At 42.7% G+C, this 19516-nt stretch overlaps 1 protein-coding gene across 1 annotated transcript; it reads left to right on the top strand.

Annotated features, from left to right (window-relative positions):
* Positions 1-3590: 3590 nt before the first annotated feature.
* Positions 3591-18633, top strand: LOC117885144 (C-type lectin domain family 12 member B-like). The gene is made up of 6 exons (XM_034786334.1): positions 3591-3811; positions 8803-8898; positions 9688-9831; positions 11618-11772; positions 14484-14602; positions 15891-18633. The coding sequence occupies exons 1-6, from the start codon at positions 3721-3723 to the stop codon at positions 16027-16029; spliced, it is 744 nt and encodes a 247-aa protein (XP_034642225.1). The 5' UTR covers positions 3591-3720; the 3' UTR covers positions 16030-18633.
* Positions 18634-19516: the final 883 nt, after the last annotated feature.

Here is a 19516-nt window from a genome sequence, read left to right as displayed (position 1 = left end):
ATGTCACTTCACTTATTTTCATCACTGAAACAATTATTGGATTCTCTCAGGGCTCCCTGCTCCTTCCCCCGTGTGGCGTCCAGTTGCCCTGACTTTGCTGACGGTGTGCTTGGTACTCTTCATAGGGCTAATAGCCCTGTTGGTTATGTGTAAGTATTGAGACTTACAATTTTGCAGAATTCCAGCTCCAGTGAATGGTGCTAATTTGGATTCATTCTGGCTCATATGTCACCAACAGAATTGTCACTAGGTCGTTATACAATTACTTTCCTACCTTTCCGGAGTCTCTTTTTGTCAAAAACAACACTTTCCTGTGGCCAAAGCAGAACTTTCAAAATCATATATAGGCGCCATTACACCCTGATAAAGCAGTTCCCCATGGCTTCCATTCATAAGGAATCTTGTTTTTCACTCTATTCCCGTTTTCTATCAGTTAATCCTGGCTTTCGTGTTCTCTGCAAGAAAATTAAAGAGCCCCAAATTTACCTGGGGCATTATGAAGCATTGTGATGTTGTTACATCCAAACTTCCCAAATGACTTCCTTTCAATAGGCAATGTTGTTGTCTCTTATTGTCCCTTCAGTACGTGATATAATTACATTTCATCCTTCCTGAGATGCAAAAAATACAATGATGTTGCAGAATTTTGTGAGAATAAGAATGTCATGCAGTGGTGTCAAAAGTATCATCACTAAAGAAAATTCCACAGCCTCCCTAGGTAACCTGTTCAAGTGCTTAACTATGCTTTTAGGTGACTCCAGAGAACCCGTAAGCTTGTTGTGTAGCTCTGACCACACTGTGAAATAAAAGGGAACACTATGAGATTTTCCAAACTCAGAACTCATAAAGCATATTCACAAAAGAGTTATATTTGCTTCCCTCTCCTGTCCCTCATCACCACAGACAGAAAATGTTACACAGGCAGTGAAGAAAGATAATAAATGGGTCACGGATCATTGAAAACTCCATAAATCGAGTCACTGAAGCTCAATAGCAAGGTCCGTAAACTGTGAGGACTGTCGGTCATGACTGCAGTGTATAGGTATCCACGGTGCAATCACTACCTCACTCCCAGAGACCTGCCCCAGCCTGCGCTGAGCTCAGTTCAAATCCTGAGAAGGACAGCCTCTTCTCTGGTTGTTCCTGAGTCCTAGTGAGGATTCTGGGGAGAATAGTATACAAGAAATTACACCCAGTTCCCTCCTTACGTTTCAGGCATGTCTTGCTGTGTGTGTATTCAAATCCTCAAGAAAGTGGGTGAAAAGTCAGCACATTTGTAAAAAATGTTCCACACAAAGCTTTTGACATCTTGCATCAAGATTTCAAACAGTTTCAAGTAGTTCTCCTTAGTGACACTGCAAAAGCACTTGATGCTGTTATCTGGTGGCAACCACACCATTGGCTATGGGTTGAGTAATGCAGGAAAGACCCACAAAAGCTAGAGGGGTACAGCAGCCCTCTGTTGTAGTTCATGTACTTCCCAGATACCATCGCTGCTGCTTTGCATACAGTTAATGGGACACGTTTCACAACCAAGTCTGAATGATGTCAGCCCTGAATGTCTCTTATATTTCTCATATTTTTTGTTGTGGTTTTCCATCTGCAGCTGAGAGTGTCTAATGAGTCCTGACCACTGAGAACAAGCAACTGAGTTTGTGTTATTTTCTAAAGTGCTGTTGGAACTTGCAGAACTAATAGCCCTGGAGGCTGATATCCTCTGTTTCGAGAATATCTACAGCCCAGAGGGCAGTAACACAAGCTGCCTTCCCGGGCCCAACACCCATATGCACACAGTCCCATCCCCCTGCTAATGCTAACCTCATTTTTGACCCCAAGGACCTCTAAGGGAGACAGAGGCCCATGCTATGGTCTATTCCAGTTTTCATCCCTCTGCTGAGACATTGGGTGAAGCCAATTAATTCTTATCTGGTAGTGATTTTTGTGATGTAAACACCATCCTTCTCAGAGCAAGACTGGAATTCACCCACTTTTTTCAGATAGGCCCCTGAGGGGCCTCCAGATGGGAGTTAACAACCTGGAGATGTAGAAGAACCAGTGACCTAGAGATTAAGGAGGGCCATATTCTCACCTGGTGTAAAGCAGCATAGCTCATTGAAATCAAAAGAGTTACACCAATTTTATCTAAGGATCTGCCCCTGAATATATGAAAACAGTCTCCTGATACTGTATAGTTGTTCCAGTTGTCTCCCAAGATGGATCAGTTTAGACAAAAACAGATTAATATTGTGGTTGGTAGTGCTGGACAGAGACAGATTAAGTTGCTGAAGGGCCCATGCAATTTCTCTACCACCACCACCAATTTTGCTTGTCTCAGTCCTGTTCTCAGTATCCCTACTAGTTTAGGCCTGCCACTCTACATAGGTTTGTTGATGTGTTTTACTCATGCCCTACAAGTGTTAGAATAGGATGAGGAAGGCTTCAATAACATGCAATAACAGTTCTGAGGAAATGTGTAAACCTTCAATCCATTTAGAGCATGCAATTAAGTCCTCACTGTCACAACCACCAAATTAACTTCCCAGTTATATTTTAAAATGCCCTAAATGTCATTCATTGAAGTTGTTATAAAGCCAGACATGGCAGGAGAAGGAACTGTAGATCTACGCATCAGAGCGTACATGGCTATAATATGACAAGGGAACATTTTGATTTTCCAGATTCACACAGGAACATCTTCCCAGCATTTACTACCAGCATTCAAAAATACCAGTAGAAGTTGGTGATCTGCAAGACCATCAGAACACATTTGGAGGCCTTGACATTTTTGAGATACAGCATGACAATAAAGCTTAAGAAGAATTTGCCAAATGGACAGCTAGGCCCTGAGGACCAGAACCTTACTTCACCTCACCAGCTTCTTTGTGCCTCACTGGCAGTAGAAAATGGGGGGGAGGGGGAAGGAGGGAGAGAAAGCTGGCTTAAACCGAAGTTGAAGCTATGCCATTCTATACCAGCTGAGGATCTAGCTCAGGGGTTGGCAACCTTTCAGAAGTGGTGTGCTGAGTCTTCATTTATTCACTCTAATTTAAAGTTTCACGTGCCAGTAATACATTTTAACATCTGTAGGAGTTTTCCTTTCTATAAGTCTGTAATATATAACTAAACTATTGTTGTATGTAAAGTAAATAAGGTTTTTAAAATGTTTAAGAAGCTTAATTTAAAATTAAATTAAAATGCAGAGCCTCCCAGATCAGTGAGTGCCACTGAAAATCAGCTCGCGTGCCATAGGTTGCCTACCCCTGCTCTACGGCATGCAGCTGGCAACAACAGAATATGCCCATGATGCTGTGAAAATCCTGTATTCACCCCTGCAGGTGAATCATGAACCTGCAGTTCTCCAGAAACAAGTTGCCTCTTTAAAAACCAACCCACAGAATTTACACAGACAGGGCTGTGTTTTCGACAGACGTTGCAGAGAGAAATAAGTGGAGGGCAGATGGGTGAGAAGGGAGGCAGAGGAAGAAAGAGAAGGGAACAATTCCTCAGTTCAAAGGGAACATTTCTCTTTTGTAACATCCTTTCAGAGGAAGTTCTGGGCCACTCTGCTTCGATATCCGGGTTGCCTTATTTGTATCTAACAATGCATTAAAAAGGAGCCCTCTCTAAAACAACAGATCTTGTTCCTCGCTCAACAGCTGCAGAACCTGAAACGTGCTATAACTTTTTGACTCGGAATATAAACTTCCCTCTTCACCAGTTATGACAGAGGAAATAACATATGCGGATCTGGAATTTAATAAATCTTATGCACTGGAAAATATTCCAAAGCCTCCCACTCCTGAGGAAAAAGGTACAATCTCTATTGGGCTTTTTTCGTTATTGTGCTAAAATTAGCTGGGCTGGGAAGTGCTCTCAACCTAGGCTTAGGCAGAATGGACCAAATTCGCTCCTCTAACTCCGCACTTCTCAGTAATGTTACACCAGTGGTGAATTTGTCCTGTTTTATTGTCATTATTAATTAACAGAAGGGCAGAAGCAGGCACATTTCTGTTCAAAGCATGGGTGGGAGATGCTGTCTCTCCCCTGAAGATCTTATTATGTAGGGACCCAATCCTGCAAACACTAACTGCTGAGAGTAGTACTTACCGCCATGAATAGTCCTAGTGACTTTGATGGATTACCCAGATGAGTGAGCAGTATGCCAGGTGTAAGTGTTTGTGTGGGATCAGGCTCTAGAGCAGAGTTGGACAGTCTAGAGAAGATACTGTGCCATCAGTTCATAATCATTTTTGCAAAATCATCCATGGCATGATGCAGCCTAGATTAGGATTTTACTGTTGTCAAACTCTGGTCTGTGGGGAAGTGAAGATTTTTGTTTGCATTCATGTTTGACTTGCTCCAGGTTGCTTCTTGTAATTGATAAGTGACATTAATAAGTAGAAGAGAAAACCCTCTAAGACAAACCCCAATTCATGGCCTTTCCCTGAAACAATGAATGGGAGATTATTTAAGCAAAACACTCACAAGTCAGGACATTGGTTTGCTGTGGCCCCCTGAACAATTCAACCACATAGCCCCATGCTGTCATCTGCAGCAGCATTTCCATCCAGCAAACCTGGAGTGATTGAAATTGAAAACCACTTCCCTTTTTTGGTTAAATGTCAGAGAGCACAAAGGGTTTTGCCTTCAGGCCCCAGCTTGGGGCTGTAGCTCAGTAGCGAAGGTGGAAGGTTTTTTCATCTTTACATTCAAATAAATGTCAGATTATTTAGCAGTTTTGCCATCTCTATGAAAGTAGCAATTACCAGACGGCATCAGTGTGTTACAGGCCCTGTCTCAGGCTTTTCTGCAGTTTCATACTGGAGCTCTGAGCAGTCATATTGCTCTCTTACATACAATGCAACTCCCCCTGCTTTTCTGCCCTGCCTGTCTTTCCTGTTTATATCCATCCATGACAGTACTCCAGTCATGTGAGTTATCCCACCAACTCTCTGTTATTCCAATCACATCATAGTTCCTTGACTGTGCCAGGACTTCCAGTTCTCCCTGCTTGTTTCCCAGGCTTCTTGCATTTGTATATAGGCACTTAAGATAACTCGCTGATCATCCTGCTTTCTCAGTATAAGGCAGGAGTCCTCCCCTCTTGCTCTCTCCTATTTGTGCTTCCTCCTGGTATGCCATTTCCCCACTTACTTCAGGGCTTTGGTCTCTTTCCCCCAGTGAACCTAGTTTAAAGCCCTCCTCACTAGGTTTGCCAGCCTGCTTGCAAAGATGCTCTTCCCTCTCTTCGTTAGATGGAGCCCGTCTCCACCTAGCAATCCTTCTTCTTGGAACATCATCCCATTGTCAAAGAATCCAAAGCCTTCTCTCCAACACCACCTGTGTAGCCATTTGTTGACTTCCACAATTCGACGGTCTCTACCTGGGCCCTTTCCTTCCACAGGGAGGATGGATGAGAACACCACTTGCACCTCAAACTCCTTTATCCTTCTTCCCAGAGCCATGTAGTCTGCAGTGATCCACTCAAGGTCATTCTTGGCAGTATCATTGTTGCCCACATGGAGAAGCAGGAAGGGCTAGTGATCTGAGGGCTTGATGAGTCTCGGCAGTCTCTCCGTCACATCGTGAATCCTAGCTCCTGGCAAGCAGCACACTTCTCGGCTTTCCCGGTCAGGACTGCAGATAGATGACTCAGTTCCCCTTAGGAGGGAGTCCCCGACCACCACCATCCGCCTCCTTCTCTTGGGAGTGGTGGTCGTGGAACCACCATCCCTAGGACAGTGCATCTCATGCCTTCCAATTAGTGGAGTTTCCTTGTGCTCCCTTCCCCCTGATGTATCATCTGGTCCACTCTCCGCATTAGTACCTGTGGAGAGAACATAAAAGTGGTTGCTCACCTGTATCTGCACTGCTGGTATATGGACGCTCCTCTTTCTTCTTCCGGAGGTCACATGCTGCCAATTTTCTTCACCGTCCCTCTGTCCCTGCTGCGCAGCCTGCTCTGATTCTTCAGAATGTTGTGCCCGTAGAAGCATATCCTGACGTCTCTCCAAGAAATCTTCATTTTCTCTTATGCAACGCAGGGTTGATACCTTCTCTTCCAATATGGAGACCCGCTTGCACTTTGTACAGACAAAGTCGCTTCTGTCCTGTGGAAGAAAGACAAACATGGCACATCCTGTGCAGGTCACAAGAGCTGATCGCTCACCATCCATATTACCTTCCTTCTAAGAGCTTCCTCAGCTGTTGCAGTTAATACTCAGAAAAGGCTGTAAGATGAAAGCCTCAGTGGGCTCCCCCCAGGCAAACTCCCTCCGTTAGCCTCTCCACTGTTCGTCGCTCTGCTGGTTCACAATTGGCTGCCTTTTTATAACAATCAGGCCCACTCAAGGCCCACCTGGAACAAAGCACTCCCAATTCACACTTTTCAAACAATCAAGCACACAGTCAAACTGACAAACTGTCCCCGCAACAGACACTCAGTGCTAATCCCCTCATTGGGGAGGCGTACAGAAATAGATTTTAAGAGCCCTTTAACTCAACAAAAATGGCTGTGTCATGTGGATGGGTGCAGGGTTAAATTCGACCTAAACTCCTAGTGTAGACCAGGGCTAATTCTTTGTTCTCACCATTTTATTATTTTTTTAGGAAATTCAGCTTTCATTTTCAACCCTTTTGCTCACTCTTATCATCCTCTCTGTCTAAACCTGGATTCTCAAAATATTTTCCATTAAAAAAGATTGTGAAATGTGAAAAACAAAAAACATTTAAGGGGGACTGGATGATGGCTGATGAGGGAGGGAGGATAATTTTAGAGAAAGGGGAGGTAAGCTGATGGTGGGAAAGGACCTGTCATTGCTGGAGGAGAAGGAGGTAAATGACTATTGGTTGGTGGAGATGCCAGGGCTGGAAGGGTGGACATCTCGTTTCCTCAGTATCATAGACTTTAGACTTTGAGGTCAGAAGGGACCATTATGATCATCTAGTCTGACCTCCTGCACAACACAGGCCACAGAATCTCACCCACCCACTCCTGTATCAAACCCCCACTGCTCCCCTTGGAAGGCTGTTCCAGAACTTCACGCCTCTGATGGTTAGAAACCTTCATCTAATTTCAAGTCTAAACTTCCCGATGGCCACTTTATATCAATTTGTTCTCGTGTCCACATTGGTAGTGAGCTGAAATAATTCCTCTCCCTCCCTGGTATTTATCCCTCTGATATATTTATAGAGAGCAATCATATCTCCCCTCAGCCTTCTTTTAGTTAGGCTAAACAAGCCGAGCTTTTTGAGACTTCTTTCATAAGACAAGTTTTCCAGTCCTCGGATCCTCCTAGTAGCCCTTCTCCGTACCTGTTCCAGTTTGAATTCATCCTTCTTAAACATGGGAGACCAGAACTGCACATGGTATTCCAGATGAGGTCTCACCAGTGCCTTGTATAATGGTACTAACTGGAAATACCTCACCTGATGCATCCCAAGACCGCATTAGCTTTTTTCATGTCCATATCACATTGGTAGCTCATAGTCATCCTGTGATCAACCAATACTCCAAGGTCCTTCTCCTCCTCTGTTACTTCCAACTGATGCTTCCCCAGTTTATAACAAAACTTCTTGTTATTAATCCCTAAATGCATGACCTTGCACTTTTCACTATTAAATTTCATCCTATTACTATTACTCCAGTTTACAAGGTCATCCAGATCTTCCTGTATGATATCCCGGTCCTTCTCTGTATTGGCAATACCTCCCAGCTTTGTGTCATCCACAGACTTTATTAGCACATTACAACTTTTTGTGCCAAGGTCAGTAATAATAAGATTGGTCCTAAAACCGATCCCCGAGGAACTCCACTAGTAACCTCCCTCCATCCTGACAGTTCACCTTTCAGTATGACCCATTGTAGTCTCCCTTTAACCAGTTCCTTATCAAACTTTCATACTGATCCCCAACTTTTCCAATTTAGCTAATAATTCCCCATGTGGAAATGCCTTACTGAAATCGAGGTAAATTAGATCCACTGTGTTTCCTTTGTCTAAAAGATCTGTTGCCTTCTCAAAGAAGGAGATCAGGTTGGTTTGGCATGATCTACCTTTTGTAAAACCATGTTGTATTTTGTCCCTATTACCATTGACCTCAATGTCCTTAACTACTTTCTCCTTCAAGCCATGGTGTTGCCTAATAAGGAGGAAGCAGAAAAAAGAACACAAAGTCTGAACTTTTGTGGAATAATGTGCAGTGGGTTTGATTCACCCCACATGTACAGACATAGAAACAAAGAATATCAGGGTTGGAAGGGACCTCATCTAGTCCAACCCCCTGCTCAAAGCAGGACCAATCCACAGACAGATTTTTGCCCCAAATAGCCCCCTCAAGGATTGAGCTCACAATCCTGGGTTTAGCAGGCCAATGTTCAAACCACTGAGCTATCCCTCCTCCTGGCACATTACAGCGCCCTTCATCAGCAAGGGCTGTTGCTGTGGCCTGAGAAGAATTCACCCCTGGGACGGCAGGTAATGCTTCCAGCTTTAATCTTCACTTTGGGTCCACAGGAGCTCTGCAGACAGATTGCAGTGGGGGCGACCCCAAGCTGGGGTCTGTTTTGAGTGGCTGCAACTCCCTGCATTGGAAGGGATGTTTTAGGCACCTTGGGTAGCTGCAACCCCCTCCAAGCAGAACTGCTCTCACTGAGGACCTTGTACCAAAGTCTGCACTATCAGCACATGGCTCAGTGTCCTTGTGGGTAGGGTGAGGAAAAGAAGAAAACATAATAGAAGCAAAATAAGGAATTTTCAGGATCTGCCTCTTTTAGTTACTGAATTCATTGTTGATTTCTGCCAGGGCTCCCCACTTTATCCCCATGGTGTCTGGCTGCCCTGACTTTGCTCACATTGTGTCTGGCGTTAATGGTAGGACTGCTAGCCCTGGGAGTTGTGTGTAAGTAACAATACATATTTATTTGGTGAATTCAATGTTGGTGAAAGATGTCAGTTTGATATCCATCCCCTATAGGATGAAGTTCTTGATTTATCCATAGAGCTGGTACAACACAGGCAGACTGCACAGAGCAAGCTTCCCAGATGCTCTGCCTCACCCATTAATGTACATTACCTTGGCCCTGCTCCAGAAGTATCACTACTACAAGTGACAATCTTAATAGTCCATTCATGCCTGGACCTCTCCTCTTAAACTGCCAAAAAGGTACCCTTTTTTGTGTCAGCTGGCTCATTGGGAACTAGTGACCTCCACTATCTCATTTCACACTAATCAGTTTTCAGGTGGCCATCACTTTTGGATACTAGTGACCTTCTCTGGATACAAATCCATGATGGAAAGGTGGAAGGGCCCATGTCTCATGAATAGTCCACTTCCTTTAAAAAAAAATAAACAGAAAAATTACATTTGACCTCTGAGTTCATCACTATCTGATATTTCTGTAAAATAAGGATGAAAATAAATCAAGTCAATGGAATGACCAATAATTGAAAGGAACAATTTATTCAGTTTTAAATATTAAAAAGACAATTATAAAAAGCTGTAGGCACCCTGATAATTAACGCTTGCATTTTAATAATCCCAGCAGCATTTAAAAGTAACCGTTCAGAAACGAACAAATCTCAGTATGGCTAGCAGGCGAGCCAAATAAAAAAACCAAACCTCCTTTTCACCTCAATAACATTTGAATTTGTAAAAGTTCATGCTAGAAAATGCTTCTGTGAATTTCAGTTTTCCAGGTTACCAACATCTGCCAGGAAGAGAATGTAAAACTCAAAGAGAAGGAGAATGCTCTGCAAACAAATTTCTCAAGCAGGCTGCAAGAAATAAGAGAGAGTTTGTGTTTCAAAGGGGAAGCGAAGAATAAAAATAATGGTAAACAATGTTGTTATACACCTGGACTAAATCTTTTGTCCCAGGATGAGTAATAACACAGGGCAATGGTGATGCAATAGTCCCCTCACACAACATCTCATGCTAATCTGAGCTCAGTAAAACCATTACTGAGGGAAGGTCTTCACTATAGGGGTGGGTCGATTTAAGATACGCAAATTCAGCTATGTGAATAGCGTAGCTGTATTCGACGTATCGGAGCTGACTTACCTCGCTGTGAGGACGGCGGCAAAATTGACCTCCGCGGCTCCCCATCGACGGTGCTTACTCTCACCTCTGCTGGTGGAGTAAGAGCATCCATTCGGGGATCGATTGTCACGTCCCGACAAGACGCGATAATTCGATCCCCGAGAGATCGATTTCTACCCGCCGATTCAGGCGGGTAGTGTAGACCTTGTCTGAGAGTAAGCAGGGATTAAGGAGAGAAATGAGGTGTAAGGGAATTCCATTTCCAGGACACTTTCTATTTTTATCCTCTCTGCTGAAATTGCTTACAACATCGATAATTAGAGCCTGTCATGATGGTGACACCAAATCACTAAGAACTGGAGTAAAAAGAACAGGAGTACTTGTGGCACCATATGCATCCGAAGAAGTGGGCTGTAGTCCACGAAAGCTTATGCTCTAATAAATTTGTTAGTCTCTAAGGTGCCACAAGTACTCCTGTTCTTTTTGCGGATACAGACTAACACGGCTGCTACTCTGAAGAACTGGAGTGAGATTAACCAATTTATTACAGAGAATATGAAACAGATGTCAGGTGGGGACAGTATCCTTACAGTGTTCAAGTGTGGTAAATCAGGATTCCACTCCCATTCAGTCTCTGGGATTGTTGGGAGGGGCACAGCAGAAAGAGGGGAGCTGTTGTGGGGTGTGGAAGGGGCACCATGCTATGTCCTTTGTGAGGTAGGAGTGCCTCATATTTCTCAGGATTGACTCCTCTGACTAATTAAGGAGCAGTACTAATGGTCTTCTAAGGCAAATTCAAGATGGCACCTTAACGGAAGGATGGGTTAGGTGAATCAGAAACCAGGTAAATTAAACAGGAAAGATCTTAAGGTCTTTGATTGTGAAGCAGGGAATCAGCCCCAGGAAGATGGGGAAAAAGTAACTTACTTTGGAACTTCTGAAAAGAGATCTATTATCCCAATCTTACTGGTTGGAGAAAAAACTGAGCAAGGTGATTGGCAATAATGGGAAATAACCCCCATCTCACAAAACTGTTGTGCAGGGAGAAATCAGATTGAAAATGTGCTTCATATTTTTCCCACACAACTCATAAAATTATAAAAATTATTGGTGAGTCTACATGTTACTGGTGGCCAATATTTTGTACATTCTCTGGCTCCCAGTCCTCTGGCCAGTTCAAGATTGTTAGTACAGTGTATTCACTAACGCCAGCTAGTTCTTCAAGCAATCAGACATCTGCCATTTCATTGGGAGACTATCCCATGGTCCAGTTAACCTCCATCCAAAGTATCAACATGGGGAAGGCAATGTCTGACAATGCCCAAATGAGTTCAGCATTGACAGGTTTTGCTCTGTTTTTACTTAGTCATATTTCTTTGACCTCAATGGAACTTTGACACAGCGAGGACTGAGTAAAATCTGAGTAAGATCTCAGTATTTGGTGTCATGGAGAATTAGGGTCACAGACATCACAATTCTTTGATTACCTTGCCATCTCAAGCCAATGGCCGTAGCCCTCGTTTTCTCCACATCACACATAGGATTAAAAACAGAATGATGATTTTTCACTTTTCTTCAGGAATGAGTTGTACACTCTGCCCCACAAACTGGCAACGAATGGGAGGAGACACCTGTTACTACATTTCTTCAGGGAAGAAGACGTGGGAGGGGAGTCGGACCTTCTGTGCCTCACAACATTCCACCCTTCTCATGATAAAAGACAAGGAGAAGCTGGTATGTTCCCCAGCCCAGCCCAGTTTCCTTTTGTACTTCTGTATACCTTTCAGAAATCTCCACAAAACAGAAAATATGTTTTGGCTAGTGTATCTCCAGCTATTCAATATCCCCAGACTCTGTACAGTAGGCCAGATCCATGTACATTAGCATAATTAGCACAGTTCCAAAGATGTCATTGTATAACAAGGGTTACTGGCATGAAGAAATTACTGCCAGTCACAGGGTATTATTCAGAAACTCTTTTTGTGAGTGTATTGAATTGCAGCATGGTTACGAGCTTTGAGTCTTCCACAAAGGCTTTTTACCCCCTCAGGTTTCAGGCAGAGGATTGACCAGTGATCTAAGGAGAACAGTTGATCTGCTCTTCGGGCTGGTAGAGGGATGTAGGGCAGAGGTTTTCAAAGTTACAAGCCAGGTGGGCAGAGACAGTCCTACTCAGAGGCATACATTATTAACAGGCCTGGATTGAGGTTGCAGGATACTGTCATTTTTAATTCCCCCCCTCTCCCAGTAACAGTAATCTGTGCTTTTGTTGCTTGGATCTTGGTTTTACTTATTTGATCTGCCCAAACAAGAAATGCCCATCTCACATTTATTACATATGTCACAGTTTAGGTCAACTGCACCTGCATTTCCACACCATGGACCAGCAAGGGCACCAGCTCTGTTGGGTGGAGACCTGCATCTCTCACCTTCTATCTGAGGTATTTTCAGGGTGCATAGTCCCCTGCCTACACTTTGATATCCCCCAGCAAGGTTGATGACCGAAACAGCCAGCATCTGCACTTTGCTTTTTTTCCAGAGGCTATAAACAGCATAAGTGCCCATAGTTATAAATTACCATGCAACCCTTTCTAAGCAAGCACATTTATTCTTAAGGTGAAAGCATTGCAGAGAACACACATTAAAACAATAAATGAACCTACATGCATGCTAGTGAGCTTACCAGAGATCACCCCCAACTCCAACAAGGACTCAGTTAGGTGAGCTGTTCTTCAGACCATACCGGGGGCGGGGGGGTTCTGTTTGTAACAGCTTTAACCTGGATCAAGTGCACTCATGAAAATGTTCGTCTTTCCTTTATCCCTGTAGGGCCTTGATCTTCAGATTTCTGGGAGCAGGTAATCAGTAGACAATGGTTCTCTCCTCAGGGCATAACTTCAAAAGGCTGAGTTTTTGCATAAATAGAGGAGGGTAACTTTGCATCCACCTCCACCTCAAGGTTCCCACTTAATTATTTTTGTCCCAGAAATTCATTCTTGTCTATAACACTGTTTAATATAGTTATTTGAAACTCAGAACACTTCACAAGCTTTACATTGGCTACATGTCCCTTCCAGAGAAATTACATACACTTCCACAATAATACGTTGGGTTTTTATACAAAGGACTCCAAATACACCTAAACTTTATTCAACAAGGTTTTTCAAGAGTATTGCAGGAAATTGCCTTATCTGTCACAACAGGCACATAAATAAATCAAGTAAATTTCATTTTATCAAATATATCAAATAGCTTCCAATACCTTTGCTGAGGAAAAAGCAAATCTATTTTAGGTGGGAGATCTCAGCAATTTCATTTTGTTGTTAAATTCTGAGTCTGCCTTTTTTTTTAGCAGTAGACATGACAGATGTACACAGAGGGGGAAAGAGACAGGAACAGCAGAGGAGAGGAAATCAGGGCTTCTGTCTTTGGGTTGAGGTTCAAGTATTGGAAGATCACAATCACAGCCTGTGTGTCACATGACCTTAGTACGCACTGCTGGGGCTGGTTCCTCTGAAAAAAACATCAAGAGGGGTTGCTCAGATTTCCCTCTCACCAGACTGTAGGAGGCAAAATTTCCCCCAGGTTGCTTCAACATCATTTTCAGCTTTCCAAACTGGTCATAGCAAAGACTGTAAAATTAGATTTATCCAGGATAGCTAAGTTAGACAATTAGGAGGCAGTAGGAAAAAAGGAGAGTGGAAATATGTAGGCGGAATAAAGTGGGGATGGGAATGTGAACTGAGGAATTGAAATAGCAGGAACCTTGAGCTCACATCTCAGGAGTTGCCATGGAGCAACCAAGGAGATGGATGGTGATGTCATCTGATTACATCTCCTTGTAACGAGGCTCACGTTGCGCCCCTAGGTATTGGGCCCCTGGGCTTCTCTCTTCAATGAGTCAGGGACACTTCAGTCTGTTGCAACACCCATGTCCTTTATTTGTGATTTTTTTTAAATTCTTGTCTAAAAGTCACATCTTATGTAAATATTAGATAAGACTCCAAAAACTTTGTGTTAAATAATTTTATAAATTCACAATGAAATCAGTCTTTCTGTCATTGGCCAGCCTAGAGAGGTAGTTGGATAAGGTGGAATCTCAGACTGGGCTTTTCCAGCTCTAATATCTGTGAGGTTACAAAACTACAAAAAGTTACTATATATATTTATGTCACTTAGCATTGCATAACTCTTTTCTCCAGCTAACCAGCATGTTTGTGTTCAGATATGTCAGAATCCATCATATTTCAAAATGGTGTCTCAAGTTTCTCCTACAGCACTTGAATGGTCCTGCAAGCATAGAAAGAGGACTATAGCTCAGGTGTCATAATGAGGAACAACATCCCATTCTGTGATACTTACCTTCTTTCAATGACTTCCAGCAGTGTTACTGAGCCTACAAATTTATGAACTTTTTCTAAAAAATTGTCCTCATTTCCTCATAGGAAAATGTCAGTAGATATTTGATTAAAGAAAATTACTGGATTGGATTATCACGACGTAACACTGAAAGGCCTGACTGGTTTTGGGAGGACACCACAGCTCTTTCTACATCCGAAAAGGGGTAAGATTTAGTAACTTGGGGAAAGATTTTCATCAATGAGTATGTGAAGTTGGTCTATGTCCATACTTAGGCATGGGCAGGTACCATCAGTGGTAAGTACCATCCAGTTAGACCCACTACTTTACAAACCTTCCCACAGTGTCCCCCCACCAATGACAAGGAGCCCCCAATCCAATCCAACCTTCCTCCTAGCTGCCAAACCCTCCTACATTCCTCTTCCCAAGCAGCCATTCGGGGGGAGAGTGGGGTATAGGCACTTCACTGAGAAGCTGTAAATCTCTCTCAGGGCAGGTCTTCACTACAGGGGGGAGGTCGATTTAAGATACGCAAATTCAACCTCCATGGCTCCCCATCGACGACGCTTACTCCCACCTCTGCTGGTGGAGTAAGAGCATCAATTCGGGGATCGATTGTCGCGTCCAGACGAGATGCGATAATTCGATCCCCAAGAGATCGATTTCTACCCGCCGATTGAGGTGGGTAGTGTAGACCTAGCCTCAGTCTCTCATTTTCCCTGGCACCTGTGAGTGGGGAGGGGAGTGCTGTGGAGGATATTCCTGGTGCCTGTCAGATAAGTGCTGTGTGCTGCCTCCAAGCAACCTGAGGGTGATTCCTTGGGCCCAGTCTCTCACTGCTTTTAGGCTGTGCCTAGGAACACTGTGGAGGCTGGATCCAGTAACATAGGAATTAGTGCTCTACAGTGCCCTGTGGGTGACCCATCTAAGATTAAATCCTCAGTTTCTCTCACCACTTTAGCCGCCACTGGGGCTGCGAGCATGGTAAATTCAGGTCTATCATCATAGGGGGTCAGTGCACAGCACTGTGTCAAGCTCTTCAGTGCTTTGGAGAAATATGTGTATTGAGGGTATGCTGGAGCTGAAGGTGTAATTTGCAGCTCGGATAGATATACCTGTGCTAGCTCTGAATGAGCTATTACAGATATACCTATATGAGCCAGTGCTGATTCAGCTAGCATGCGGGGGTGGGAGGGAGGAGGAGCGGAAGCGGGGAGGGAGAAATAATGTAATCGTTGCTGTAAAAATGGCAGGACAGGCTTGTTACCGCATATACAATCCCATGTGAAAGCCCGTCCTGCCACCTTTTAGACACTAGTTTAATCAGAGCTAGTGTAGGTTTGTCTATCTGAGCTGGAAATTACACCTCCAGCTCTAGTGTAGATGTACCTCAGAGTGACTAACAATTCTTTTGAAGATGACCCTGTCTGATAATAATTATACATGTAACTCAAATGTGGTATGGTGTAATAAAACTGTGTTTTGTTTTCTAGAATCTCTGTTTACAGTGTCAAGAATCCCTGTGCATATCTGTGGGATAAATACATTTATGCGGATCAGCGCTGTGATGAGAACAATTTCTGGATCTGTGAGAAGGCACCCTTCCAGCTGAGGCTCACAGACAATCAGTAGCAGTTTATCAGTTTATTATGGTTTATCAGTATAAAATATTTATTTATTAGCAGTGGGAAAAAGCTCTGTGGGCTCTGTTTTGAGTTGTGAGATTTTGGGTTCTGCAAAGTGTCCAAATGAGCATTTAAATAGTTGTTTAGAGTCATAATCAGCATTGTCATTTTCATTGTTTTAGGATGCCTTTACAAAAGTCATAAGCCAAATGCTACACACATCGTGAAGGCCATATGACCCCCCCAGAAAATGTACAAAATTAGTTAATCCAGCTCTGAAATGTGAAAAAAAAAAAGAAACCGGGAACTCTGGAGTAAAAATAAATTACTACATTTAGATATGGAAAGACCTATCTGGTTTCAACTTGTCCATCCCCTGGAAGTGCAGTGTATGATTGCTCCCTATTGCCCATTTCTCAAATAGGAAATGGTGCCCAATGGGGAAAGGCTGACAGTTGCCTTCCCCCAACCAGGGTTTGCCCAACCTCTCTGTCTTTCAGTAACTCTGCCCCCCCTCCGCCCCGATTTTTGACGTGATCATTTGGAAAGAAATAATTGTCCGTTTTTTTTCTATTTCATGATGCTATTTGAGACGGAGAATGGTCTATCTGCTGATCCAATTTTGCTTCCTCCAGAGTTTTCCTCAAATGATGCCTCTGTTCCCAGAGGTTTCTCTACTGCAGGTTTCAGTAACTCAGGTGTTGAGGCTTCAGCCACTTCTATTCAGGAGACTCTTCTGCATTCTCATTGATTTTACTTCAACAAAACATTTCCTGATCACCAGCCTAAACATTTCTCTTTCCTACAGTTTTATCACACACCAGTTACACGCACCGGCAACCCTAACCAAATTCCTCTGTCCCTCTGATGTTTTCATGCATCACATACTTCTACAGAGTGGCATTGTTTTTCACCAATAAGTCATCACTTAGCCAATTATGCACAGGTAGCTCTTTTAATCTTTTCTTATAAATAAGGCTGTATTTTAGTCACAGGTATTTTTAGTAAAAGTTATGGACAGGTTACGGGCAGTAAACAAAAATCTGTGACGGCCGTGACCTCTCTAAAAACACGGAGCCTTACGTATCAGTCAATCCCTCCAGCCCATGAACCATGTCATGGGGGAATGGGGATGTAGAACGTGAGCTACACTCCTTTTTCAGAGTAGTTCTCTATTGTACATTTAATAATATATTGAAGATACTCTTAATACAATATACAGAAAACCTCTGGATTGCTTGGTAAACTGGGCACAAGATAACAATCTGTGTTTTAACACCACTACATGTAAAGTTATATGTCTAGGAATAAAAACTGTAGGCCATACTTACAGAATGGGGGACTCTGTCCTGGGAAGTAGTGACTCTTAAAAAGACTTGAGGGACGTAGTGGATAATCAGCTGATAGTCTCAAGAAGCTCAATCTATTTAGTTTAAGACACAGAAATTTAAGGGATGGCTTGATCAGTCAATAAGTGCTGACATGAGGAACAAATGTTTGATAATAGACTCTTTAATCTAGCAGACATAGGTATAACAAGATCCACTGGCTGGAAGTTGAAGCTAGGTAAATTCAGACTGGAAATATAACATTTTTTTTTATTAGTGAGGGTACTTAACCATTGTAACAACTTATCAAGTGTTGTGGTGGATTCTCCATCACTGGCACTTTTAAAATCAAGACTGGATGTTTTTCCTAAAAGATCTGCTTTAGTTCAACTATGTCCAAGTACTACAAATCAGTTGTGGAATTACTTCAGGGAGCTTCTATAGCCTGTGTAATACAGGAGATCAGACTAGACGATCACAGAGGTCCTTTCTGGCCTCAGAATACTGTAGCTTGCTTTTTAAATGTATTGTGTAGCTTTAGGGGAATCATAACATTTACAGTTATGCAGCAGAAGAGAATAATAATTGGATTTCTGCAATGAACTCTGCTTGGGACTACTCCAAAAGGCCACTCAGAAATTTCAGGTGCGGAAGAGTTTAGCTTCACACTCACATAATACTCTTTCTGGAATGGAACATGCACGTCCTTCTTTGTTCCAGAAACAGAATGGGCTTCCAGGCTCAATTCAAAGTGTTGCTATTAGTCTGAAAGACACACCAATTATTTCCTTGTGTTTTTTACTAGCACTTGATTGGGACACTTGAGTTTACAGTTCCCAGATGTTTATGCATGAGTCAGCTGGTAAAAGGGTAACATCAGTGTAGGATTTCTGAGTCTGGAACTCAACTCCCCTCCCTTAATCAGACTGAGTAGCGCTCCCCCTGGGATGGTCACCTCCATCCCACTGATCCCAGCACAGGGCTCTCACTAAATGACATCATATAGCTCTAAACACATTTTGTTTATTCATTAAAGAGATTTTAACCAAGGGCCCAAACTTTGCTTTGCCTGAACATTTACACAAACAAAGTTGTACTTGCACAGAGGTTCACAACAAGCAGGTGAAAGGAAAATGAACAAGGCTGAATAGAAATTGAGTTAATCATTTGCAAGAATGATGAAGGGCGTGTTATAAGGATCTAGATAACTCCATGTATAACAGGGGTCGGCAACCTTTCAGAAGTGGTGTGCTGAGTCTTCATTTATTCACTCTAATTTAAGGTTTCACGTGCCAGTAATACATTTTAACATTTTTAGAAGGTCTCTTTCTATAAGTCTATAATATATAACTAAACTATTTTTGTATGTAAGGAAATAAGGTTTTAAAAATGTTTAAGAAACTTCACTTAAAATTAAATTAAAATGCAGAGCCCCCTGGACTGGTGGCCAGGACCCAGGCAGCGTGTGTGCCACTGAAAATCAGCTCGCGTGTCGCCTTTGGCATGTGTGCCATACGTTGCCTACCCCTGCTTTACTCGTTCTCTTCTGAAACCCATCTGTTCATGTTGCACCATATACTGGTGGTTGCTGCCATCATCCCAAGGGATGGGGCAGGAGATCTGTGTACAGGTATGTAACTGTTCCACATTTATTAACAATATTCAACATACTGTAGCTGTTTATTTTAAAAAAATAAACAAAACCTCAAACTTTGCTTTCTGAATCTGTGAATGCTGCAGACTCTGGGAGCTATGTGTATCTCCTGCTGAGAGGGTGAATTCCCTTTGGACTCATTACTCTAACATTTTTCTAAGTGCCTAAATCACTTGTGAAAATATAGGGCTATGGAAAATTATACCTTGACACCATTTTGGGGCTCAGGAGAAGGATTTCAACCTCACCCCAAGTTTATAATCTCCTTACAACCTGAAATATCCTAATAAGGGTCACTGTTCTATCAATAATATTCCCAAATATTAGGTTTATCTACTACTATTATTCTCAGACAGTACAGAGCTGGTTTCATCATAAAAGTATCTCAACACATAAAAATCCACTCTTATGAATCAGCTATTTCTGCTTCTCAAGATCTCTTCTTTCTCCTCTGTTCACTTTATGCTTAACCCGAGAATCTCAGAATATTCAGTTGTTAAAAATGTGTGAGT

The sequence above is a fragment of the Trachemys scripta genome, chromosome 1, assembly GCF_013100865.1.
Source record: "Trachemys scripta elegans isolate TJP31775 chromosome 1, CAS_Tse_1.0, whole genome shotgun sequence".
Classification (NCBI taxonomy): domain Eukaryota; kingdom Metazoa; phylum Chordata; order Testudines; family Emydidae; genus Trachemys; species Trachemys scripta.
The sequence above is the reverse complement of the archived record's forward strand: the minus strand, read 5'-3'. Positions and strand labels throughout refer to the sequence as shown.